Source organism: Trichomycterus rosablanca, chromosome 3 (genome assembly GCF_030014385.1).
Source record: "Trichomycterus rosablanca isolate fTriRos1 chromosome 3, fTriRos1.hap1, whole genome shotgun sequence".
Taxonomy (NCBI): domain Eukaryota; kingdom Metazoa; phylum Chordata; class Actinopteri; order Siluriformes; family Trichomycteridae; genus Trichomycterus; species Trichomycterus rosablanca.
Genome location: NC_085990.1, coordinates 32393201 through 32421072, shown reverse-complemented (window position 1 = coordinate 32421072; position 27872 = coordinate 32393201). Strand labels below are relative to the sequence as shown.

The window sequence follows — 27872 nt, the reverse complement described above, 5'->3', positions numbered from 1 at the left end:
GAACGAGTGGGAATAAGGAGTGGGAATGAGATCGTGGCCACGACTTAAAAAGGTTGAAACAGTTGAATATTGTTTCACTCTGTTCCCTTTCTTGACTATCGTGTCAATAAACAGAATGGACGATTAAAGAATTGTACTTGCTTACTTTATATTTATTACATCTACAACAGTAGCGAACATTAACGTGTGTGTGTGTGTGTGTGTATAAACATTACTATGACAACCCGCATACATCTGTGTGTGCGTTGCTCTAACAGTTCCTTACTGAAACATAAAACATCACACGTTCCATACATTAACACATGTTGTTAGCCGTAGATTGTTTGTTTTGGAGCCTTGATGTAATATGTAGTCTCCCTCCTGGGTATAACAGATGATCACACCATATTCAACTGTTTCATACGGAGCCCCTAACAATGTGTTAATGTATGGAACGTGTGATGGTTTTATGTTTTAGTACGGCACTGTTAGAGCGACGCACACACAGCAAATACAATTCTTTAATCGTCCATTCTGTTTATTGACACGATAGTCAAGAAAGGAAACAGAGTGAAACAATATTCAACTGTTTCAACCTTTTTAAGTCGTGGCCACGATCTCATTCCCACTCCTTACTAAGGTGTGGGCACGCGTTAAGTAAGTCGTGGCCACGCGTTATTAAGGTGTGGGAACGCGTTATTATCTCGTTCCCACGCGTTATTCTTTTAGGGGATGTCACCTTAGGGGCTCCATACTGGATTGCAATTACGTCCCATTACTTTTATTTTGAAGACTCTTACAGTAGCTGCTGTTGCCGGACTGAAGCTTCACAGCTTCTGTCTGCAGTCAAGGCTCGAGTTAATTATTATAAGATAAGATTCTTTGATTCTAGATAAATGCAGGAGTCGTTTCTAATTTGATTCAGGTCGAGTTCAGTAGTCTAGTATTACTTTACTTTGGAAATAGGAAAGTAAAGTAATAGGAGGCGTAAAAAAGCTTTTGTATTTCAGCTATAGAAGCTATTTAACATTACAGCCTAAACCATTTCATAAAATACATTCATTCATTGGGCAAAAGGTGTCACTGTATGACGACTCCTCACACAGTTCCATGCCATTACATTACATGCACGCACACACACACCTGTGGCAATTTTATAGCCCCAATGGGCCTGGCTGCATGTCTGGGAGAAAAATGGAGCACCCAGAGAAAGCCCAACCAGACACAGGGAGAACATGCAAACTTCACACAGGCCCTGGCCAAGAGCCTTGGAAGTAAAACCTAGCGCTTAACCCTGTGCCATCGTGCTACCCCATATAAAATACACAGTATTTAAAATTTTGTGTTAATAAAATGCTAATTACATAGTACTGTAGTATAAAATGAACTAGGTTAAAACAATAATAATAATTTTTTTTTCTAAAATTCACAACTAAATCTAGACAGTTTTATAAGCAACAAATGCTCTGAAGAAATCTCAGATAAAGAAGTCCATGTAGGGCAAAACTGGAAACCACCAAATGTGTGTGACCTTCAAGCTCATAGACAACACTGCATGAGAAACCATCATGGGATAATAAGCCATACAACAATTCTATGTTAATAAGCTGGTGAGTCTTCTGGGCCCAAGCTCATCTCAGATGGACCAAAAGATGGAGGAAACATGTGCTATGGTTAGATGAGTCCACGTTTCTCCCTTTTTTTTTTTAGGAAAAACAGATGTTAATGCAAAAGCTGACATCTGTCATGGTGTGGAGGTGCACATGTGTGAAAGTACCATTGATGCAGGTGTATATATTGGGATTTTAGAGAGATGTATACTGCCATAAATGCAATGTCTTTTCTTGGGAAATTCATGGTTATTTTAGTCCCCATTCTACAAGTGCTACAACAGTGTGGCTTCATAGACACAATATGTATGTGCTTGATTGGCCTGTCTCCTATAAAAAAATAGGATGCAAAAATGGGCAAAAGCTACAAGAAACTGTAACAATTAGTGTTATTAGTACCCAAACCATTATAAAGTGTAATTATTAGGAAGGGTGATAATCGTGGTAAACACAACTCCCAACTTTTTTTGTCTAAGTGTTTTGCAGAATTATATGTGTGAATTATGCGATGAGAGCTTGATTGATGGTGGATATTAACATTATTAACTTTATGTTAACATAATTAAGTGATCACATTATTGACACAACCATCAGGTTTGTCATTTGCAACATTGCTTTATTTTACAATTTTTACTACATTTTTGTAACAGCGTTGTTATGCAACATTATATTTATTCAGCTGTTTGGCATCTTCAAAAGGTTTCTGCACTTTTATATTTTCGTTGTGAGGGCGGGAGGAGTAGTAATTGGTCGCGTCGTCTGAGAGACTGAGAGAGAGCTTGTAGTCAGGATTTAGCGCCATCTAATTTCCACCTTTTTGGACCGCTCGAAGAAGCTTTAAGGGGAAGAAGATTTTCATGTGATGTGAAAGCAGCGGTGCATCAGTGGCTATGCACTCAACCAAAACCATTTTTGCTGATTAAAAAGTCATTAAAAAGTTGCTACGACGCTGGGAAAAATGCATCGGAAGGTGACCATGTACAAAAGTTATGTCATTTGTTTTTGAAATTCCTAATAAATAGAGTTAAAAAATTCTGGAAACTTTTTGAAGATCCCTTGGATATAAATATATAAATATGTGGTCAATTCATTGCACGACACCACAATCTTAAATTATTTACTCACTTATTGACTTAAAGGCAATTCCACCTACGAGTATGCTTTTGCTGGGAAGGAAAATCATCCAACCTTCTCGAGAACTTTCAACCAATTCAATATTGCTGCTGAGAATCGACTCTTCTAATGTGGGTGTTGATTGAACAAGGAACTCGACTCATTTATGCAAACGACTCCCAGCCCTAGATAAACATTTTAGTTTTTTTCGACTACCAAACATAAGTACGATTAGTAGCGTTGCCCAAAATTCTGCAATATTTTAGTTGTTTTTGTGTCTTTCTTATGCACACACTTTAATCAATATCCTTAAGCAACTTCTTAAAACAATTTAAATAAATATTAAATATGTATTCATTTTATCCTGGAAGTATGGGCATTTATTAATTAAATAATTCAATAATAAAATACAGATAAACACATTGTCTTTTGATTTGTTGTCTTTTTTTTAACACACTGTCTTTTGATTTGTTATATAAAAGGTGGGCTGTTGCTGTTTAAAAGGTACATTACGTCATGACTCACTGAACTGCTGACTGACTGATTCGTACAGGTATTTGTTCATCCATCCTGTCTGTTATTTATTTTTTGTCACGCAGGCTTCAAATTATAATAAACAAATATAGTTGAACTTTACTATGAGAACGATTCCTTTCTTGATTCTAAACCTCTGGCTCGACTTATTTGGCTCATCTTAAAACAACGACTTTTGACCTCGAGTCGGCTCTCCAGGTTCACGTGTCGACTCAATCGCAAACGACACTTTACTTGTACGAATCCGTGTTTCGCTGCGCCGGCTGGACAGAGAAATGGCGCAATCTTAGCCGTCCCGAGACTTTTACTGAGACAGCCAGATATAATAGCGGTGTATCGCCTGAAAACATTGCCAACTCCGGCCAGGCGGCTGCAGACTAGGTGAGTTATATCCAGCACCGATTTTAATTGAAATGTATTTTTGTGTACGTTCTTATTTTCGAGATTATAGTGTCAACCGCTTTAGTTGTATCCTATATCTAACAGACTAATGCAGTTAAAACATGCTTAATGAAAACAACATGAAATCGGGCCTGAAGCTAACAGAAGGCGAACTGGGATTGGTTTGAACAAGCTTAGCTGTAGTTTATGCTGATGGAGTAAAAATGGCGTTCAGCAGTGAGTTCAGGCCTTCAGTATCTTCTATGTGTTAAAACTAAATGTAAATGTTAGACTGTTTACTGAATACTGAAGTGAATAAAAATGAAAGCGTATCTATGCTATGTAATGGTGCAAATGACCAAGGTGGAAATTGCTTAAATGGCTAATTGCGCCAAACGAAGGACGAAATATATAATTCCTCTTATACTGTATAAATCATAATTAGTTCCTACAGTTAAATGAATAGAACTGTAATCTGAAGGTTAACAGTTAAGTGTGGTAAATTTACTGTTTTCCAGCCATTAGGAAATGTTAGAATTGGTAAGAATTAAACGTACAGTAAAGTACGTAAAGTACTAATATAAATACAATGGAATTTTAAGTTTTGTGTGTTTATTTTTGTGTTTTGTAATTTGATTAGAGAAAGCGTTCATGGTAATTTAAGTGTGTTGATGGTCTGGTGTTATTGTTTTGGAAAGTGCATCTACAGTCAAAGTGTTCCTTACATACATAAGTAAATGTTATATATGTTCCCAGTAAGCTACCTAATGTAAAAATATTCATTTATTTCAATGAATGACGAAGAAATCCGAATAGGATATTGCTGCGTTTGACTCTAAAAGATGCCAAAGTCAGGAAAGTACATAATACACGTAATGACTATAAGAAGTTTACCTATGTGCAAACCCTATCATCTACATATTGTAGCCTTGTTTTTAATAGGATTGCATTGAGAAAGAGAGGAAAAGAGAGAGAGAAAGACTTGAAATGTAAATAGTAAATTTGTTGTGAAATTGGCTTGTTTTTGTTTGTTGGTTTAACAAGTGCAGCTTGGTGCTCGGTGTTTTGGTAGGTAGCTGTAAATATGGCTATGGGCTAGGCTCGGTGAACGTTATTACAAAGCTTGTTTGTTTTAAAGTATAAAATATAAGTGGTCTTTTGCGTTTTATTAACTACAAAAACAACAACATTGGATTGTTTTGGGGTCTCACAGCCGTTAAACTAAAAACACAGTAGATAGAGTTAGCGGACAGCCGGTAATGTAGCACAGAAGCGTTTGCTAGCTTGCTAACAAGCACATATATGCATCTAACTTTGTTAATATATTAATAATCCATTACATGGCTGAAATCAACACACAACCCACTGACAGTTTGACTTGGAGTATAACAAGCTGATTTATTAATAGAAAATTAAACTTAAATTTATTTACATGTTTTCTTTAGCCAAGATGCTATTAGATGCTACCTAGTTAGCATTGTAACTAGCTGAATTCGATTTAGCTGGCTAAACAGCCAAGGTCGAATATACATGAAACAGACAAAATCAGACACAGACAAACCTGTAAACAGACAAACCTGTAAAGTATATAATTACTTTAAAGATATATAGACAACATTCTATACAAAATTTACGTCAAACTTTATTTAGGATTTACCTGGAGTGGTCAGTAAATCTTTACGTGAATGTACTGATTATTACTCAATTACTATAGATGTTTATTACAGTGTTATAATGTACATAAGTATGTTAAATATGTTTATACATGACTGATAACCAGTATGATGCTGATTTGTATTGTTCTTACTAAATGGATTGTAATTAAACCTTTACAACATTGCCATAAAATTTATAATTAAAACTGAAGATCATTATTTAAATCAGTTATATTAAATTAATTATAAACATGACTTAGGAATTTATAAACTTCACACATAAACATTTCTATAGCTGTTTCTCTATACAAACATGAAATGTACAACTAAATGTTTAAAACCACGTTTTAAAAACAAGCCAGAAAGAAGAGGATGTATTTGGATGTGTTTCACAGCATGTATACATACACTTTTTTCATCAGCCACTTCATCGTGGTCAGGGTCACCATAGGTCCAGTGCACCCTCATACATCATGTCTGAAAGCAGAGTTGAGAATCGAACCCAGATCTCAGTGGTGGTGGGCAAGTGTAATAGATCACTGTTCCACCCAGTCAATTCTTACACATGCAAGCTGGTGATTTCTTCCTATTTTTTTTTCAAAGCCTTGATTGCTTACATCTTTAGCTTTAACACTTTAGCATGAAACTTTGCACTAAAATGTGTAATCGTTCATTTGATAGTGAATTTATTAGTTGTAGTATTTGTTTCCATAAGGTGTGATTTTAGAGGTATGTGCCTTTATAAAGGATAGATAGACTTGTTAGATTAAGACTTTGTTCACACTGACCTAATAAGAGAAAGGATAGATGATGTTTTTGCTGCTCTTATCGATGTTTTTTAATATTCTAAAAGTTTGCACACACAAATATAAAACAGTCCATGTCACTGTGACAGGAGTGTCATTGAGAAAATATGCTTACTTTCCTTTAAGATTAATATTGTCCTTTAGGCATAACCCTGTATGTTACACACCAGAAGTCCATATGCACCTCCACCAACTGAATGCTAAATGAACTGTTAATGTGCTCATAAAGGGTCAGCTTTAAGTATAGCATTTACCAAAATGGACATCATGCATTAAAGTTATGCAAAACATAAAAGGCTTGATGCTAATAGCTAATACAATAAGCATTGATAAATACCCATTCCTCATTCCAAAAAAAAAAGTTTGTCATCACAGTGGGTCAGATATGATTCAGTGCTCAAGCCAGTATTGGCACTAATATTGATAATCAGTGTTAAAATGGTACATTTGTTTTTCTCATTTTGGTATCTTTGTAACAATTCATTAGCTTAGGTTCCTGGGCACCTCTTGACGTCAAAGATTTGCATGGTAAATAATCAGCAGAAAGGTAGCTAAAGGTAGGGAGAGTATTTAGGCATGAGGAAGCAAAAAGAGGCCTGCCCCCCTTTTCCATTTAAAAAACATCAGTTCTTTGTTGTGCTTTGGAACATGGATTCTGGAATTGAAAGAAATATAGCAGGAACATTAGCACTAAAACATGATGTTTGAAGGTACTATCTGAATAAGGAAATGCTAAACTGACTAACACTGGCTTGAATATTTGCACAGTGGACTTGTTGCTTTGTTTCCTGTTGAGTGTCTCTTCGTCAGCTTATGGTTGCATGCTGGGAGAAAATCAATTGCAGCAAGCTGTCACCTTGGATCCTTTACATTGTTTATTTTCATCTCCTTGCTTTTCTTTTTGTTGTTGTTTAATGGTTTCAAGGAGACAGCTGTTGAGATTTGCAGATGTCTGTCCGACTCCCTTGGGTGCATATTAGTGACTCGTGCCAATATAAAGAAAAGTAGGACAGCGTCTGCTGACTGTGTGGTGTTGTGACTGGAACATCATAAAATGTTAAATTTTTGTCTGTGTGGTCTCAGCGTTGTCTGTCAAGCCCAGCGTGCACTACCCTACTTTTAAAAACCCAGCATTGCTGTACCGTCCACACTGTGTAAGTGTGTCTAGTTTGATTATCAAGTGTGTGAGCTTGGACGCCACCTAATGTTTTGTCGTTGACTGTAATATTGGGCTTCAAATGGCATAATATGCACCAGGTATAGGTTTAGGGGTGTAAAGCTATGTATTTAGTTGATAATAAATATTACTGGTATGCACTTACTGGCCAAATGCTTAGTTTAAATTGTACTGTATAGTTCAATAAATTTAGGCAGTTTTAATTTTGGCAGAACAAAAAAAAACAAACAAATTTTAAAGTTTTAATTGGTGATAAGAAATTAATGCTATTTGTGAGGTCAAACCACATTGTAGTTCTTTACTGAATTGAAAACAAATTATGTTATAATTGACATGAAATTCAGTAGATTCAATATTTTAGTGAAAAAGTCTGCATCCCCCCCCCAAGCTTTTATAATGGCATATGCAGACTCAATGTTTTATTTGTGCATCTTGTTGTCCAAAAAGTTAGGAGAAGTGATAATTGTCTTGCACAAATAGGAAAAAGGATACAAAACGATTGCAAAAAGTGATAATTTTCTGAATCTCGATGTGGAGTTGCAGTGGAAAGACATACACAAAGCTTTTGTGTGCCACTTGAACGGAGCATGGTTTATGCAGTTAAAAATGACAGTTATCACTGCTAGAGGAGAGGAAGAACTTGAAAAGAATCCTGCATCATTTAAATCCTATGTATGGGAGTATTTTGCCTTCCCTCTAATATATACTTATGGTGAAGTAAGGGTGGTGGACAAACCCCTAAAGTATGTAGGCACTGTGGCATGAGACAGCCATATGACCCCAGCAATACGTCGAGCATGGCCAAAGATTTAAAGCATTATCACTGTAGTGTGTCAGGAAAAGAACCGGGAGCCAAGACCCAGGAACAACTCCTAATCCCTGCATTTAAGTGGCGCTTTGCAGCAGAATTGGAGCTGGCTAAAGCTATTACCAAATCTCTTAGGATGTTTGTCGCTGCAGACATGAGGCAATACTATGCTGTGGAAAACAAAAGGTTTAAAAATATAGTTAAAGTGCTTGAGACATGCTACAAAATTCCTCACGCATACACTTCAGTCTGAAGATTGTGGCAGATCTTTATGAACGGGAAAAGATCAAAACTGTCAACGACATCACATTCTACCACAAGATCATACCAAAAGTAAAACATGGTGGTGGTAGTTTAATGGTCTGGGGCTGCTTTGCTTCTGCAGGACCTGGACTTGACGGAACCAGTAATTCTGCTCTCTATCAGAAAATCCTGAAGGAGAATGTCCACCCGTCAGTTTGACCAAAAGCTCAACTGCAGTTGGTTGTGCAGCAGGATAGTGAACCCGAGGCACACAAGCAAGTCTATCGCTGAATGACTTAAATGTAATAAAGTTAAGGTTTTGGAGTGGCTTGACTTAAATCCCATTGAGATGCTGTGGCCTTACTGATAGGGCAGTTCCTGCTAGAAAACTCTTTATAGCCAAATTGCTCCACAGTTATTTAAAAGGCTTATCATAAGTCATTACAAACATTTGATTGCAGTTGTTACGGACAAGGGTGACACAACCATGTATAAAAAGGGCAAATACTTCACCAGTTTAGTCATTACAGATCAGCCATTTAGGGGAATACATGCAGACTAGATCCTTACACTGAAGGAGAATTGCCAGATGTGGATCCAGAAACAGGATTAAGAAAAGGAGGAGGAACAACAGATACCATCATATATGTACTCTGGATTATAGGATTAAATGTAAATCAACTTGTGCTTCACTGATGACAGCTAAGCTTTCGACTTTGTGGACCACACACAATTATAGAATGTCCTTAGAAAGATGGGAAAACCACAGCATCTCAACATTTCAATGAGGAATCTCCACACTGATTAACAAGTAGTGACACAAATTAAACAGACTGGTTTTACATTGACAAAGGAGTTGGACAAGGCTGCATTTTTTCACCATTTCTGTTCAATCTGTATGCAGAACTTATAATGAGAACCGCAGAACTGGAGGAAGATGATTGAGGATTGAAGATTAATGGAAGAAACATCAATAATTTTGGATATACGGACGACACAACACTCACAGCAGAAAAGCACTAGTAAGGAAAAGCACTGAAAGCACTAGCAAGGAAAGTTAGATTTATAGCTTTGACCTGATAACATGCACGCAGTTGAGGGCTGGACCAGTACCTTAACCACTAAACTACCACTGCTCTGAAATTAAAGAACAGAGTGAAAAAATTTACCTTTGGCTCAATGTAAAGAGGACAAAGTAAAGAGCCTTTGCTTTTGCTGTATTTTTCTCTTTGACCTGTTGTGGATATTGAATTGTATTGAAGGGTCTGTGAGCTAACCATACTATTGATGGAGAAGATCGAATTGGTGAATATCTTTTGCTTACTTGGATTAATTATTAACAGCAAAATCCAGCCAGTCAGGAAATACACCACAGCCTGGCAAGAATTAAGAAACTGGAAAAGAAAAAAATGATTGTTCAAACAAAGATTATTGTCTAGACCAGTGGTTCTCAAACTGTGGTACGCGTACCACTGGTGGTACGTGAAGCAGCACGAGGTGGTACGGCAGATAATCTTGGAAAAGTAATTACATGCACCGAAAAAATAAATAATTGAATAATTATGAAAAAAAAATGAAACAAAATGTGTAAATTACTAATAAAATCTGTTTCAAAGTTCTTATGATTCTGTTTTAATAAAATCAGTTTAATTAAAATGAAGGTGTTTTTAGAAATATTCGGGGCTATGCAGACACCGTACTTTATTACATCTATACTTCACGATTGCGGTTTCCATCTCTAAATTTCCGAAACGTTATTAGTAAAGTTATTAGTAAAGTTATCAGTAGCTCTCTCACTTTTGTCAGAGCCAGATCTGCGTTTGAATCTCACTGATCTCGTTCCTGACATCACAAGGCTGCTCCGCTAAACAGGCGCACCCCTCTCACTCACATGCTCAGTGGTAACTGCATATATACTAGTGATGGGTCGCTCGCGAATGATCCGATTCTATTGAACGCATCTTTGAAATGAACAAAAGGAACCGAGTCTTTTATTTCTGCACAGTTCTTATTGGCTGTAATCAACCCATTAAGCTTCGCATCAGTAGAGGGAATTAATCGTAACTCGTAATAAAAGCTGTTTATTGTCGATATTCAAATCTGAAAACACTTTCAGTATCACGGAGAGTGAGCAACACACACACACACACACACACACACACACACACACTCACACACACTCACACACAAACTTACATTCACATACACTAACACCACACATAAACACACACTCGCACTCATGCATACTCATACACACACACACAGAGCTAGTAGTATAATGATAAATAATTGAGAAATAAACTATACACTTGTTTAATTGTGTTAAATCTGGTTATTTCATTGTGCTTATGTTTTAAAGCAGAAACAAACAGTCACAGTATTTTTCTGAAACTTAATGCAATGCAACCACAGTGTGTCTCTTCCCTGTAGTTTTTTTTTCCTTTTAAAAATAAATCGTTTAAGTGTTGTTTGAATTAGGAATACATTTAAGGCAAGGTAGCAAAATTTGATATTAATATCGGGGGTGTCTTATAGTTTACCTAGTAGCGCCTCTCAAAGAACGAAGAGCCGTTTTTTTGAACGCCTCTTTAAAAGGAACCGAGCCAAAAGATCCCTTCAAGAAGCCAAAATTCCCATCACTAATATATACACATACACACCTAAATAATGTGTGCCATATGTGGTTCTGTGATGAGAAACATAGGTGGTACTTGGAACTTTTGGTTTGATAATGGGTGGTACTCGGTCTAAAAAGTTTGAGAACCACTGGTCTAGACTATGGTATTCTTTGTGGTTCTTTATGGATGTGAAAGTTGAACAGTAAAAAACAGGACAGGAAGAATGTTTATGCTTTTTGAACTTTTGGTGCTGGCGAAGACTTTTGAGAGTACCTTAGATAAGACAAATAAACTGAACTTTGATAAAAAATTATAAGAAGAAACAATTCTCTGGAAAAGACAATTATGCTCGAAAGAGTTAAAGGTAAAATAAGAAGATAATAAATAAGCTTTTAAGGCTAAAGACCCAAACAGAAAACAGGCTGTTTTCACAATTTGTCACTTATCAGTTTAATGACATGTTTAAAGCTCTTGGTAACCAGACATGTAAATGAGCATTCAAATGACTAGTTGCAAACCCAGTGGTGAGAAACAGCCAACAAAATTGTGAGAAACTCATGGAGGGTGCAGAATAACATGAAACAAAAATAACAGTTTGTAAATAAAAAAACAAACATGTAGGTAGTTTTGGATATGGGATGTGTGTGGGTAAAACTTTAAGTCTTGTTTTTACATCGTCTAATTATGTGTACACTTTGACTTGATTCATCCTGTCACTGGTCTTCACATTTAAAAAAAAATATCTTTCACTGTTTTAATTGTTATTTTCTATTTGCAAAGGACAAAAACGGGACAGCATGTTGTTCAGAAACAACAACTGGAAATGATGTATAATCAGAATTAGGTGAACATACAAAAACAGCAAGTTATTGTTTGTATAATGAAGGACACTGGTGCATGTATTTATAGTATTTATATACAAGTATTAAGTATTTATGTACAAGTCAATATATCCACAACAAGTAATATCTATCTAAACCACCACCAGGAACTATGCTGATAATAAACTGAAGTAAAGTGCTAATGCTAATGAAACCAATGCTAATGCTAACTCAACACCACACTACAAAGGTTAAGAATAACAATGCTAATATATACAAAATCATGGAGTACAAAGAAACAAGGAGCAAGGGAGAGCTGAATGAGAGCACACAGTGATTGCTGATGGGGTGGACAGCTTTTGTAGCAGGCTAATGATGGAGAGAATGAGCGTTAGGTGTTAATAGTAATGGGCTTGGGGTTCATTACTGTTTGATTAATGGTGTAGGTTTGTCATTTATATTTTGTTTTGCATCAGTATGGAGTCTGATTGTATGTTCACAAAAATTATATTATTTATTACTATTTTGCATCAGATCTTCGTATAATGATACAACTTATGTCTAGCCACTTGTGATAACCACACTAATATCGACACAGTGTTAAGATACTTTTAGCTACATCTCTATTATTTGTTTAGGATGTTTACTTGAGGCAGTTGTTGCCTAGCGGTTAGGGTACTGGACTAGTAAGCAGAAGGTCGGTGGTTCAGACCCCAGCACTGTCAGGTTGCAACTGTTGGGCCCTTGAGCAAGGCCCTTAACCTACAGTTGCCTAGTTAACCTACAGTTTTGCTAGTTTACAGTTCTATGTAATGGCCACAGTGCTGTGTTGTTTTTTGTTCGTTGAAGTATATAGCCCAGCTGACGTAACGGTTAAAAGAAACTGGCAAAATGTAACTTTGTTAGCATGTCTTTGTAAGCATGCAGCTTAAGATGGAACTAATAACACAAAAGGAATAGAAGTGTATGCTTATACATCAGTAAGAATAGACAAAACCAGCTAGGTCCAATATGAATAAAGTTTATATCAGATTAAATTAGGTGGGTAATGTTTTAAATAATCTGTTTAAAAATAGTACTCATGGAAATGTTTGTATCTGATTACTTTCTTTGTGTCTTGATGCATAAATGCAAAATGCAAAAAAAAAAAAAAAAAAAAAAAATGGACACATAAATATTACTTTTCCTTGGCAGTACTTACTCCTTTTGCTCTGCTGTAGATACTGACTTGTACTAAAGGGTCTATGAACTAAGTGGTTTAATAACAATTACCTAAGAACCATAGCTGAATAAATTCATGCACATTTAAATGTTGTTAAATCTCTGAAGCTGTGGTAACTGTGTGGCTGCGGTACCTAAACTCATTTTTGCGTTTTGCTATGGGCTCTGCACTTGGACCAAACAACTGATTCATTAGGTAATTCTCATGTAAAACGTACATAAGGAAAAAGTACACTCTAATTAAAGCAAACATTTTTTGTAAAATACTTTGTTAGGTTTAAACTTTCAAAAATATAACATTAAACTAATAATGGACTTTTCAGTGCATAAAAAGGCGAAAAATAAACATTTCAAAGAGCAGAGGGAATACTTTTCTGTTGTTACATAATAAAAAAAAACAATTATTCCTGATTGGCATTCTGTTTAGGGAATTCCCACCCTGCACGCAGTGTTTCCCGGTGGGACCAGACCTGCAGCGACACTAACCAGGATAAAGGCATTGATGAAAATTAAATGATTAACAAATAACAAAGAAGTCACCGTTGGTTAAAGGTGTCTTCTGCTGACACTTGATTTTTATTTGAGAGCAGGACTAAAGATCTCTGCAGAGTGAGAGTGCAGATTTGTAACCCCCACCCACCCTCAGCGCACATTCTTAAGGAAGTAGACTATAGTTCTAACCTGATCATGAAAACTTTTTAATACGTTTGTATTATTTAAATTTAGAGAATGATTGATGGAACTATTACACATTAAAACACATTTGTGTTAGTATGGAATGTGGATTTGTGTGTAAAATAATTAGCATTTGTTTGCATTATGTCCAAGTGTAAGGGAAGAATTTTGCTTATCATCTTATAACAGTTATATTTATTTTGTCTGGAAGAGCCTTTATACAATGACTGCATTTCTGCATGTTATAAATATTAATTAGTTAGCCATTATACAGTAATGAACTGTGTTCTACTGCTCTTCTGAATGCTAAAGTGGTTTTATTCACAGTGGTTATGTTCATCTTACTGCTTACTGTCAAGACTAAGGAAAATGTAGACTAAAATATTAATGTGTGTTGACATGATTTGCTTTATATTTAATGGGAGGCTTAGTTCTTGTTACCAAAAATGTGCATTCCCAAATCAAAACACAAAACTTATACACCTCACTATCTGACTATAAGGGCATGTGGAAATGATTTTGCTAATAAAAGGATAATCTAAGCCTCTTAAAAGTGAAATTGTGTGGTGGGTGCTATAAATAATAATTTTTGTTGAGAGGACCAAGGTGGTGATGGAGCTGTGCTTTCTGTATACATTGTAGACATATCACACATAATATGGACTGATATTTTTTATCTGCTTTAAGTAGACATAATGCTCCTGGCAGCAGTTGTTCCCATCAGATTCATTTACCCAAATCTGATTCAAAGGACAACCTGTGCAGTGTCCTATTACTCAGTGTCCTCTCATGCATAGAGTATACTGTGAGGAAAAGGCATTGATCAAAATGTGCACCTGCTTTCTCTGTCATTACTGGGCGGGATAATCAAGCTGTAGAGGTCAGTCAGATAAAGTTCATTCTTAACTGCTGGTTTATCTTTGCAAATGAATACCTGAATCAGTTTATGATTAAACCTTTTCTGAGACTGACATTAACTGATTCCCTGTCTACTACTACTGTCTATTAAAACATCTTAAGTTACTATCATATGTGATAGGTGAGTGTTAATGCATCATAAAATATAGGAGACTGTCAGTACATGATTACTATTTCCTTATTACCTTTGTGCTTCCACCTGTCTGCAATTTATTATTTTACATTTTGACCTGCAACCTGTGTTTCAGTTTTTCAGGCAGATTGAACGTTTATACATTTATATGTTTATTTTCATTTTTATGTTTTCCCCCTACTTTATTCTAGTCAGGCTTGCTGTGAGTCTGCCTTTCTTGAAAACACTGGGTGCAATACATCTTGAATACATACAGGATGCCAATCCATTGCAGTTATGCAAAATTATACTTTTCTGATATTATTTAGCCAGTGTTTGCCCTAATACTGACCTAATACAGGCAGCTAATTATTAGAAAACAATTTATCTTGCTGCATAACAGCATATACCATAAGCTTTAACTATATTAACTTTATTTAATTGATAGACGGACAAGCTTAATTCTAACTTTGTCAAGATTTTTTCAGAGGCCTCCCAGAAAGAAGTTTGGAGTCCTAATTGTCATCATTTAACATAGTTATTTTGCAGAGCATTATGATGAATGGCAATGAACCCAAGATAAATTTAAAATAGCTTGGTAATAATTAATGCTTAAGGGTAGCAGAGTGGGTTGTGCGGGTGCTGCACTGCTCCAGGGCTCTGGAGACCTGGTTCTGAACCTTACCTCTAGTATTTGTGCAAGTTTTTGGGTTGTCTGTGAACCTAAAGCATGTTTTCTTTAGCCCTTCTAAAAACACCCCAGTTGTTGAAATGAGTTTTTGAATGAGAGTGTGGTGTCCTGAGATGGACTTGTGCCCTATCTAAGGTGTATTTCTGATCACTGTTAATGTATCACTGAACTTAAGATGAATGAACAATAGTTTATCAATGCTGTTCTGCTGCCTAAACCATAAAAAGTTGTTTTTACATCTCAGCTGTAGTGGGCTAGCCTAATTTACCTCTGTGCCACCCAAGCACAGATGGAGTAAACTATTACTATTACTAATGTGCAGGGAGAAGTGCAGTTATTTTCATTACTGATCCCAAAAAGATGCATGTATAGCATATTCTGACCCAGTTGGGTTACTGTTGTTTTTCTGCATGGCTGGGGAGAGTACTCTGAGTCCCACGTGGGGTTCTCAGTTTTCAGTAATGGTGATGACAAATATTAACTGCCCCGGTATGATGTAGGATGTGATAGAGAGGGGTGTCTGTGTTTAGGGGTGGGGGAGGAAACAGTGCTGAATTAGCAAGTCTCTTTTTATCTCAGGGGCATCTCAAGTGCAGTTTTGGCCTGTAGGGGCTGAAGAGCAGTTTAAAAGCCTCCCCCACAAGTCTCTTATGTTTGTTTGTTTTATTAAGAGTTATTTATTTAGTTGGTAATTTATCTTATCTTCATTTCTAAGTGCTGTGGTTCGGTGTGGAGTGTGAATGTCATCAGGAGTACAGAGATAAGTGTTGAAGCAGAGATTGGGGGGTTGTGCTTTATATACACTATCTGTGTCTGAGAATGATTATATAATTTAATACATTTAGTAACACATGACTAGGCCTGAATTTTATTTTCAACTTGTTGATAAAGTGATTGATAAGATACTGCATATTAAATGGAAAGACAAGGGAATCCACTTCATCTAAGCCCTTTAATAATATTTTCTTATGTTGCCATAATAATGAAATTAATAATCTTACAAATGACCTAACTGTGGTAGAAAGAAAGTGGTTAAAAATTGATATAGTAGGTTTGCATGCATATACTTAATATGGTTGGCACATGGTTGGCACAGTGGCTTATAATGTTAGCCCACCATAACTGAGATCTGGGTTCGAATATCAGTGATGCTGTTGGTGCACTGGGCACCTACACAATCATGGTTGGCTATGTCTTTGGGGAAGCCCTGCAATGGATTGACAAACCAATCTATGATTATAGTTTTAAACTATTGGATGAATGGCTTATTTTTTAATCACAATATATAGGGTTTTATGTTTGGAGTTAAACTCTGCCTTTCCATTTTTATTCACCCTAATAATGCTGCACTAATGTGTAAGTAAACCAGTGTTTAAACTTAAACATTGTAAACAGGGGTTTGCCCCATGACCCTACCTAGATTGAAATCTGATTCTTGGGTCTTAAAAAGGTCTCGATGGTGGTTAACCTGTGTGTAAGACTGCTGTATTACCCAAGCTTCCCTAAGCTGCTTTTTGATTTCCTTTACAAAAACATGTAAAATACCCAGTGGGAAATATTTGAACACACCTTTAGCATGATCAAATGATAATACACAATGAGCTATTCAGTGAATCTTGTTGTGTAGTGTGTACCAGACTTAAAGATAAGTGTTGCAGTGAGGTTAGTGGATCAGGACATTCCTGCAGTTCCTTATGTGATGGTGCTCTTATGATTACTCCGACAGCATAAACATAAATCATTCTATCAGCAGCAGAACCTAATGTTCAGATAAAAGCATTTACACCATTACAGTCATTAGTCATCTACTAGAAATGTGAATGCTTTTGCTGCTTTTATGTGAAATGTAAACAAGATTCTAGACTGCTATTTCAGTCTTGTTTTTAGCAGATAAAAATCATTCAAAATAAATGAATGGGATTAAAATGAATGTATATATCACAACTCAGCCTTGTGGAAGTGTATGATTTGATGACTTGTGAAAAGCTGTAAACACAGTTCCACACAGTTCTCACTCAAATCTGCACCTTCAGCACTGACGTGTGATATTTTTTGTTAGTGGAGTATATTATAAATGATTGTTGTTTTATTAATCTGTATAATGTCCATTTTTTATGATTGGCAATATTGGCTGATATAATTTATGTTGTCATAATTAGACAAATGTCTCACTCAAACAGGAATACTAATATGATTTAATTTGTATACATTTCTCAAACAGCAGACTCGTCATCCTAAATATTAGGACAAAAAATGGCCTCTGGAAAATTTCCTAATGCACCTTGATGTTGGAGTTTGGGAGCTCTTGTACAGAGAACAGGATTGTACTTTCTTCAGATTTAGTAGTAGTAATATTTTTAAGCATATTCAATATAAATATTGTGTACATTGAATATTGTAATATATACAGTGTATCACAAAAGTGAGTACACCCCTCACATTTCTGCAAATATTTCATTATATCTTTTCATGGGACAACACTATAGACATGAAACTTGGATATAACTTAGAGTAGTCAGTGTACAACTTGTATAGCAGTGTAGATTTACTGTCTTCTGAAAATAACTCAACACACAGCCATTAATGTCTAAATAGCTGGCAACATAAGTGAGTACACCCCACAGTGAACATGTCTAAATTGTGCCCAAAGTGTCAATATTTTGTGTGACCACCATTATTATCCAGCACTGCCTTAACCCTCCTGGGCATGGAATTCACCAGAGCTGCACAGGTTGCTACTGGAATCCTCTTCCACTCCTCCATGATGACATCACGGAGCTGGTGGATGTTAGACACCTTGAACTCCTCCACCTTCCACTTGAGGATGCGTCACAGGTGCTCAATTGGGTTTAGTCCATCACCTTTACCTTCAGCTTCCTCAGCAAGGCAGTTGTCATCTTGGAGGTTGTGTTTGGGGTCGTTATCCTGTTGGAAGGGAGGGGATCATGCTCTGTTTCAGAATGTCACAGTACATGTTGGAATTCATGTTTCCCTCAATGAACTGCAACCCAGTGCCAGCAACACTCATGCAGCCCAAGACTATGATGCTACCACCACCATGCTTGACTGTAGGCAAGATACAGTTGTCTTGGTACTTCTCACCAGGGCGCCGCCACATATGCTGGACACCATCTGAGCCAAACAAGTTTATCTTGGTCTCGTCAGACCACAGGGCATTCCAGTAATCCATGTTCTTGGACTGCTTGTCTTCAGCAAACTGTTTGCGGGCTTTCTTGTGCGTCAGCTTCCTTCTGGGATGACGACCATGCAGACCGAGTTGATGCAGTGTGCGGTGTATGGTCTGAGCACTGACAGGCTGACCTCCCACGTCTTCAACCTCTGCAGCAATGCTGGCAGCACTCATGTGTCTATTTTTTAAAGCCAACCTCTGGATATGACGCCGAACACGTGGACTCAACTTCTTTGGTCGACCCTGGCGAAGCCTGTTCCGAGTGGAACCTGTCCTGGAAAACCGCTGTATGACCTTTGCCACCATGCTGTAGCTCAGTTTCAGGGTGTTAGCAATCTTCTTCTTACCCAGGCCATCTTTGTGGAGAGCAACAATTCTATTTCTCACATCCTCAGAGAGTTCTTTGCCATGAGGTGCCATATTGAATATCCAGTGGCCAGTATGAGAGAATTGTACCCAAAACACCAAATTTAACAGCCCTGCTCCCCATTTACACCTGGGACCTTGACACATGACACCAGGGAGGGACAACGACACATTTGGGCACAATTTGGACATGTTCACTGTGGGGTGTACTCACTTATGTTGCCAGCTATTTAGACATTAATGGCTGTGTGTTGAGTTATTTTCAGAAGACAGTAAATCTACACTGCTATACAAGCTGTACACTGACTACTCTAAGTTATATCCAAGTTTCATGTCTATAGTGTTGTCCCATGAAAAGATATAATGAAATATTTGCAGAAATGTGAGGGGTGTACTCACTTTTGTGATACACTGTATTCTTACCAGTTACAGTCTCATGCCTAGTATTTCAAACTTGAAACTGTGGTTACAGTTAAAACTGTTTGCAATTTTTAACACGTTAATTTTTATGTAATATAAAAACTTGATAATTGTCACTAAACCTGACCATTTCTGTCAAAAGAGCATCCTAACATTTCACTGTGATCATTCAGAGCTACTGTTGATGCTATTCCAGGTGTACAAGCTGTGAGTGTGTGTTGCTTTAATTCTGCTCTGTTCTTACCATCTGCTCAGCTATCAGTGCAGTGCTGTGTCAGTACTCTGGCCAAATAGGGTTCTTCTTGAGCTGCTTTAATTCTGCTTAAACACTGGTCTCTATTTCCATACAAGTTTCTAGACTTTCCTACTTCCAGTGAGCTAATGAAGCTACAGAGTGTTTCATTATTGGAAGCTTACTTGTTGTACAGTTGGTGCGTGTTGTAGTCTGTTTGCAAGTTATCAGTTATTGGTATCAGTGCTAACCACCTACTGTTTTTGCTTTAGAGGTAACCATGGGCCACAGTGTCGGCTGAGGATCTGGAGGGCTTTACACACACCTATTGTAAGTAGAACCCCTAATTTATCTGTAGCAATTTTGTAATTTAATAACTTAATTAAATAACTAAAGAACATATATTCTATTAATAAGCAATCAGTTAAGCTGGTGGCTTCTGCCTTCAAATCAGTTAGTTGCCAATTGTGTAACTGACACCATTTTTTGAACAAATATAAATATATGCTAAATTCAAAATCACTTATTCACTGAAAACCTGGGTTTACAGTTTGCTATTCAATAGTCTAAACTATCTTTAGACTACTTTAGGTCGTTAAGAATGGACAAATATTTGATTCTCCCACCTCAAAGGTGCAAAGGTCAACAAATGGGGACTACAAATGGTTTCGATTCAGTTGTTGATGCTGATCCCACTGAAGTAGACCCTGGTGAGGAAGCTGCAATCACCAGTATCATAAGCTCTTCACATACTAGCAATAAACCCACATCATCAACCACAATCAGAAAATATAAAGACACATACTTTTTTTATGAATGTATTGAATTTCCCATACAGAAAGGACTGATAAGGCATAGAACCACCACTCTGCACTATTACACCAGCAGCAACCTGAACTTTTGATACAGAGAGAATAATCAAATTATGTGACATTTTCCATCCATCCTGTTTCCACTGTAACATTAGATATCTGGTCTTGGCTGACCGGAGTGTAATCTGATGTAGTCATCTGCTGTTGTAGCTTCTACACCTAAAGATTCAGTGTGTTGCTTACACACTGATCATGCTACAGACAAAGTCTTTTTCTATTTATCTAACTAACTAACTAACTAACTAACAGCAAAACAGTTAATTTAAAATAGGCCTATTGTGTGTACTTGTAGCTTTGCACTGTGTGTACCTAATATGGTTTGCAAATTATGGATCATATATGTGTAAAGCGTACATTTGACTGTTGTTTACATTATTCATTTTACGTTTGAATACAACACCTATGATCATCCCTAGGGCTGACACAGTACACTAAGGAATTTTTTATGTTGTTCTCAGTCACATGTAACCTTATTGGTACATACAGTGTATCACAAAAGTGAGTACACCCCTCACATTTCTGCAAATATTTTATTATATCTTTTCATGGGACAACACTATAGACATAAAACTTGGATATAACTTAGAGTAGTCAGTGTACAACTTGTATAGCAGTGTAGATTTACTGTCTTCTGAAAATAACTCAACACACAGCCATTAATGTCTAAATGGCTGGCAACATAAGTGAGTACACCCCACAGTGAACATGTCCAAATTGTGCCCAAAGTCTCAATATTTTGTGTGACCACAATTATTATCCAGCACTGCCTTAACCCTCTTGGGCATGGAATTCACCAGAGCTGCACTGGTTGCTACTGGAATCCTCTTCCACTCCTCCATGATGACATCACGGAGCTGGTGGATGTTAGACACCTTGAACTCCTCCACCTTCCACTTGAATATGCGTCACAGGTGCTCAATTGGGTTTAGTCCATCACCTTTACCTTCAGCTTCCTCAGCAAGGCAGTTGTCATCTTGGAGGTTGTGTTTGGGGTCGTTATCCTGTTGGAAAACTGCCATGAGGCCCAGTTTTCGAAGGGAGGGGATCATGCTCTGTTTCAGAATGTCACAGTACATGTTGGAAGTTTCCCTCAATGAACTGCAGCTCCCCAGTGCCAGCAACACTCATGCAGCCCAAGACCATGATGCTACCACCACCATGCTTGACTGTAGGCAAGATACAGTTGTCTTGGTACTTCTCACCAGGGCGCCGCCACACACTGTGGGGTGTACTCACTTATGTTGCCAGCTATTTAGACATTAATGGCTGTGTGTTGAGTTATTTTCAGAAGACAGTAAATCTACACTGCTATACAAGCTGTACACTGACTACTCTAAGTTATATCCAAGTTTCATGTCTATAGTGTTGTCCCATGAAAAGATATAATGAAATATTTGCAGAAATGTGAGGGGTGTACTCACTTTTGTGATACACTGTATATGCTTCTTAAACTAAAACCAATACTGAACCAAGGTACTGATGGTTCATACTATCCATTTTTTCTCCTGTGACTCAGACTCACTCCATTTTCTTGACTCTTGACTCTCCAATAATAAAGTTTTTTTTTTTTTTTTTTACTTTTCCATGATTTCCTCAGATTCTTGGGCAGTACTATTAAGGATGTCTATTTTTCTCCTTTTGCAGTTGTTTTTTTCCTAATGCATAATTGATTTCTGTTGTTTAAGGCTTCCACCTCTGTGTATGACATGGCCACGGCCTCATCCAGAGCAGACTGTCGCAATAACCACGGAAGGACATCTCAGCTCTATGCTACTGGTAAGGAGAAAAGATTTTTACACATAAAACAGCCAGTGGACTTGCAGAAAAAGTAATCCAGATCTTTCATGTTGGCCCTTCTTGTGAACCACTATGAAAGCTAAATGGGTGTGGCTGTGTGTTATGATGGTAAATAAATGACTTGTGTTGTCCTTTGGCTTAAATTTGTTGTATTTTTCCTCAGTTATATGTGCCAAACTCAAGCGGAAGAAAAACTGGTTTGTGACGGCTACTTATGTGGAGGTGACAGCGGAAGGAGAGAGCAAGAAGACGGCCAAGTCTCACTCATCCAGTCCCAAGTGGGAAGAACGCCTCACTCTGTAAGTGATCCTCCTTGAATTTGTTATTACTTTAAAAGGGTACATCTATTTTGTGAGCTATAAACCCGTTCATGCATAAATTTGTAGGAGGATTTAACAAAACTGTGCTCTCTTAGCACTGCCCCATCACACACCAAGCCAGTCATCCACATAAACACAAACATGCTCCAACTAATATGCATGTTTTTCTTGCAGCTCAAAGAATTAATATACCTTTTTATAAACTTAAGGTCAAACGATTACATTGCACAGTTCTTTTTCTGTGGTAGAATGATATAAAGACATACAAAACACAGATTTTAGTTTTTTTTTTTTTTGGGATATCATGAAATTTTCTGCTTCAAAAATATACGTACAGCCATTAACAAATTTGAGTTTTATTGAATAGTCCACATAGCCTTATTCAGCTATTCAAAACCAGTTTGACCATGTGTTTTGTGGAATTTAACCTCTTGGCTAAACTTAGAGCATACAAGTACTATCACCAAATAATGACCAAATAGTTATTTTATCTGATCACCAAGACCCTCTGTGAAAAGGCTTTTTGTCCTTATAATCAGCAACAACCTTCAACTCAGCTTTAAGGTACAGATGAAGCAGGGCTTTTTTCTTTCTTGCATGGCAGTCCTCAAACCCATGGCAAGGTAAAACTGTTGACTGTAGACACTGAAACCTGTGTTCCAGCAACTCTTAATTCTTGGCAGACCAGTTTTTTTGGTCTGCATGCAGAATTGCTGCATATATATTTTTGATGCCTGAATCAATGTTGTAAACAGAGCCAAAAGCTGCTTTTCTCTAAAATCAGCAGAGATACACAGCAAGCCATCAAAGAGATGTTAAGATCTCTGTTTGGTGAGGAAATTGTACTGTCCTTTGACAGCAGTCTGATCGAGTCTGGATATTGATTTCATGTGTGAGAGCATGGTAATATTGTTAGGGTTGCCATTTTTTGGATTTTCCTTAAATTCTTTTCCAGTCTAGTCATATTTAATTGCCCATTTGTATTTCCCCCTTTACTGCTGCAGACCTTCACTCCTAACCTAGGAGGGTCGTAACTAACACACGCCCCCCTCGATATGTTTTTCAGTAGCTGAATGCTTCTTTTTACCTGCACAAGGTGGTGTTATATAGTGATCCACATTGTGCATGGAGAGTCACGCATCGATCACTGTTATTCCTCGTCCCTGTGCAGGTGGCATCAGTCAGACAGCAGAGTTTGTAATGGCAGCAGTTATGGGGTATCCATATGGTCTTTCTCCCACAGACCAGCCAATCATCGTCCGTGTATGCACCTGACCAGCTGTTAGTCATTGCTGTAGTTTGGTAAACGATGTAAATATACATTTTTAAAAAATGGGATAGTTTTTAACCTTAGCTTTTAAAATATTTTAAAATTCTCTATATACACAACTATAAAAGAGGAAAATTGTTGTTGGGGGAGCTCCACAAAAATTTAACCCAAGTTTTACTTAATCCCAAAAATCTCTACATCAAATGCAGTGCCATTGGTAAAACACATCATAGTTATGTCATACAGACTTATTTTACAGTTGTATTTTTCCCTGAACTACATCTGCAAAGTCACCCAACTCTGTAAGTCTAAAATCACAGTAATTGTGGCTTTGCCCAGTTGTGTTACACTCGAGGAGTGTTAGGTTCTGCAGACAGACTGTACTGATGGGTGCTGTCTCCAGGCTCTGTTCAACTGCTGATTAAACTAATGGAGGAGAATGAAAGGGAGATGATAGAGGGGATTGGAGAGTGTGCGGCTGTTCGGGCAAAGCCCCTGTGTGCTGAATACTAACTGCTGTGCTCATCTGCAGAGAGCAGGAAGGGAGGGAGAATCAGTCAGCCAGAGAGACACACAGTTTGTCCTTATGAATAATTTTAGATGTGTTTAGACAGACATAATTGTGGTTTGTGGACTGCTTGTTGATGAGCTAATGGGTCCACATCTGAGCAGAAAATTAAGGTGACAAGTAATACTCTTTCATCTGACATGATGACCGTGAACAAAAACAGACACCTATGTGGGCACTAACTCTAGCCTTTTCTATAGACTGTCTATTTTACCTAAGTGTAGGGGATATTAAAATGTCTGCAAACACTATAGCCATGATTAGGGCATTCTTCCTTTTAGAATACAGTGGGTATGTGGCCTATGCTAAAGTGTATGGAGCCAAACCTTGCTTGTGGGCTTACACAGATGCTCTGTTTTGGTTGGGCTGGCTAGGCATTCAGCACTCTCAGCTTTCTCTATATGTTTACACTGTTTCAGTTTCATTGCCCAAACACTTTATGGCCCTAAGGTAGTGCCAAATCTACCGTTTAGTAGAGTACTATTGATCCTTGCCAAACCTGCATATAGGCTTTTGTAAAAAAGTTGTTTTCTTTTGTAGAGGGTAAAGGGTCAAACACACGAAAACCCCACACAGATGTGAAAGAGAAATAATAATCCCACACAGACCTAATCAATTAATGGTTGTATAATGCTCTTCACTTTCCATATCCTGTCTTTAGTTGTGCATGTGACTACATCAAATTGCATCTTTGGGTTCTGCCTTTTGAACACTAGCAAGCAAAGTTGCTCACTTACCTAATTAGACCATCTCTTCTTATTTTTGATATCATTTAAATGACTGACAATGTGAGTAATGCTTAATACGTTTTGTTAAATTTTTACTTAGCTTTTTACCTCTTTTCAATTCCCTATTAGAGCTGCTTGTACCACCTGTGCTTCTTTACATCAGTTTGCAGTGGATTATTACAAAGAGCAGTACTGTGTATGGAGGATATGCTAAGTCCCATGTGTATCCTCCAGTACTTGCCTTAAAGCATTGACCATGCAGCATATGTCACTGTTGTAGCGGCAATAAAAATGATCTATCTGACCTTTCCCTCCTCAGACATGTATTTTAATTACCAGTCCGGTTGCACCACTGAGACTCGAATTCTCTAGATCCATGGTGGTGGGCTAGCGCAATGGTCCCGAACCACCATGCGGCATTTATTACTGGGCCTCACAGAAAGAATACATAATTAGAGATCACTACAAAAGCAATGAAAACACTGCTTCCATTTCCTGCACACTTTGGGTGTTATTGTCTCCTATCACACCTAGGTGGGAGTGTTTCGTTGTAGCAAAAAAAGCTCAGGGTTGCCACTGATTTTCCATCATTTGTGAGCAGTATTGTTATTCTATTTTAAATCCTCCCGCCCCCGCCAGTCTGTGAAATTATATCTTATATGAAACCAGTCTGTGGTGCAAAAAGAATTGGGTATTGCGGGGCTAGCATGTTGGACTGCTGCACCACCTGGCAACCTGATTACAAATTTGAGCTGTCTCTCAAAAAAGGAGAACTTTATATATAACTGCTAAAATACAGGGTGGGCCATTTATATGGATACACCTAAATAAAATGGGAATGGTTGGTGATATTAACTTCCTGTTTGTGGCACATTAGTATATGGGAGGGGGAAAACTTTTCAAGATGGGTGGTGACCATGGTGGCCATTTTGAAGTCGGCCATTTTTGATCCATCTTTAGTTTTTTCAATGGGAAGAGGGTCATGTGACACATCAAACTTATTGAGAATTTCACAAGAAAAACAATGGTGTGCTTGGTTTTAACGTAACTTTATTCTGTCATGAGTTATTTACAAGCTTCTCTTTGTTTACAGCCATTGACATGTCGCAGAGGTTAACAAGTGAGGAGCGGATAGAAATTGTGTTGATGTCTGGTGAACGCAGTACCCGGGTCATTGCAGCAGATTTCAATGCAAGACACCCTACGAGACCACCCATCTCCCATGCTACAGTTAGCAAACTGCTTGCCAAGTTTCGTGAAACTGGTTCAGTGTTGGATTTGCCAAAATGTGGACGCATGAAAACTGTCACCAATGAAGAAACATCAGTGGCTGTCCTAGCTTCATTCAGCAAGAGCCCACAGCGTAGCACTCGCCGCATGTCACTGGAGAGTGGCATCAGTCGAACATGGTGCACCACCACATTATGGGTGTCAGGTCCGAGCATTCCTAGATGAACAGTTTCCTGGAAAGTTGATTGGTCGTCGTGGGCCAGTTGAATGGCCCCCAAGGTCTCCCGATCTGACCCCCTTAGACTTTTATCTTTGGGGTCATCTGAAGGCAATTGTCTATGCTGTGAAGATACGAGATGTGCAGCACCTGAAACTACGGATACTGGAAGCCTGTGCTAGCATTTCTTCTGCGGTGTTGCTATCAGTGTGTGAAGCGTGGGAGAAGAGGGTTGCATTGACAATCCAACACAATGGGCAGCACTTTGAACACATTTTATAAGTGGTCAGAAACTTGTAAATAACTCATGAAAGAATAAAGTTACGTTAAAACCAAGCACAACATTGTTTTTCTTGTGAAATTCTCAATAAGTTCGATGTGTCACATGACCCTCTTCCCATTGAAAAAACTAAAGTTGGATCCAAAATGGCCGACTTCAAAATGGCCACCATGGTCACCACCCATCTTGAAAAGTTTTCCCCCTCCCATATACTAATGTGCCACAAACAGGAAGTTAATATCACCATTCCCATTTTATTTAGGTGTATCCATATAAATGGCCCACCCTGTAGTTCAAAATAGAAATGATTAATTAATGTCATAGGCTGTTTTCAATCTTTGATCAGACACCAAGACATACTCAACAGAACATTTGAACAAATCCTGTCCTTTAATGCATTCTGGTGTACACATGATTCTGGACATGACATGAATCATCTGACCAGTTGATATTATTATTTTGGCTGATTCTTTATCCTATTAAGTCTCCACCGTCACAAGATGACCATAAAAACTTCTGAGACTTTGGTGTGCAGTGGTTTACACCCTGCAGGTTTCCAGTGCTAGAGGAAGCAAAGCAGTCCGAGAGCATCACAGAGCCACTGCCATGCTTCACTGTGGCAGGGTGTTGTTTTCAGTGTATACTTCATTGTTTCACCTCCAGACAAACCATCGGTCCACAGGCTGGAAAAGTTCCAGTTTTGTTTAATCACTCCACAGAACAGAATTCCAAAAATTCTCTGGCATATTTATATGGTTTTGAGCATATTGACTTATTGATATTGTGCTTTTGGGTCAGTAGTGGTGTACGTCTTGGAGTTCAGGCATGGAGACCTTCAGTGTTTAGAATGCATCATACTGTGTAAACTGAAACCTCAGTGCCTCAGTATTCTAGTTAGGATTCTACATTTATTCGGTGCATCAGTTGAGAGGAGTACCTGCAGTTTCACCTGGGTGGTGCAGTGGTCTGTCTCATCCTGAGATCCTGAGCACTCAAGTTTGAATATTAGCTGTGCTATCA

The 27872-nt window shown here is 37.8% G+C and overlaps 1 protein-coding gene across 3 annotated transcripts in view; it reads left to right on the top strand.

Moving 5' to 3' along the window:
* Positions 1-3377: 3377 nt before the first annotated feature.
* The window catches only part of LOC134309824 (NEDD4-like E3 ubiquitin-protein ligase WWP1), a 43872-nt gene continuing 19377 nt past the window's right edge, over positions 3378-27872 (top strand). For 2 of the 3 annotated variants that reach the window (XM_062991172.1, XM_062991171.1), the window contains exons 1-5: positions 3543-3617; positions 9211-9328; positions 19843-19900; positions 22128-22218; positions 22403-22538. In XM_062991172.1, the coding sequence (XP_062847242.1) occupies positions 22149-22218; positions 22403-22538 (206 nt within the window). In that variant the 5' untranslated portion in view covers positions 3543-3617; positions 9211-9328; positions 19843-19900; positions 22128-22148. Of the gene's footprint in view, positions 3618-9210; positions 9329-19842; positions 19901-22127; positions 22219-22402; positions 22539-27872 lie in introns of all 3 variants that reach the window. The other variant, XM_062991173.1, reaches the window with a different exon arrangement.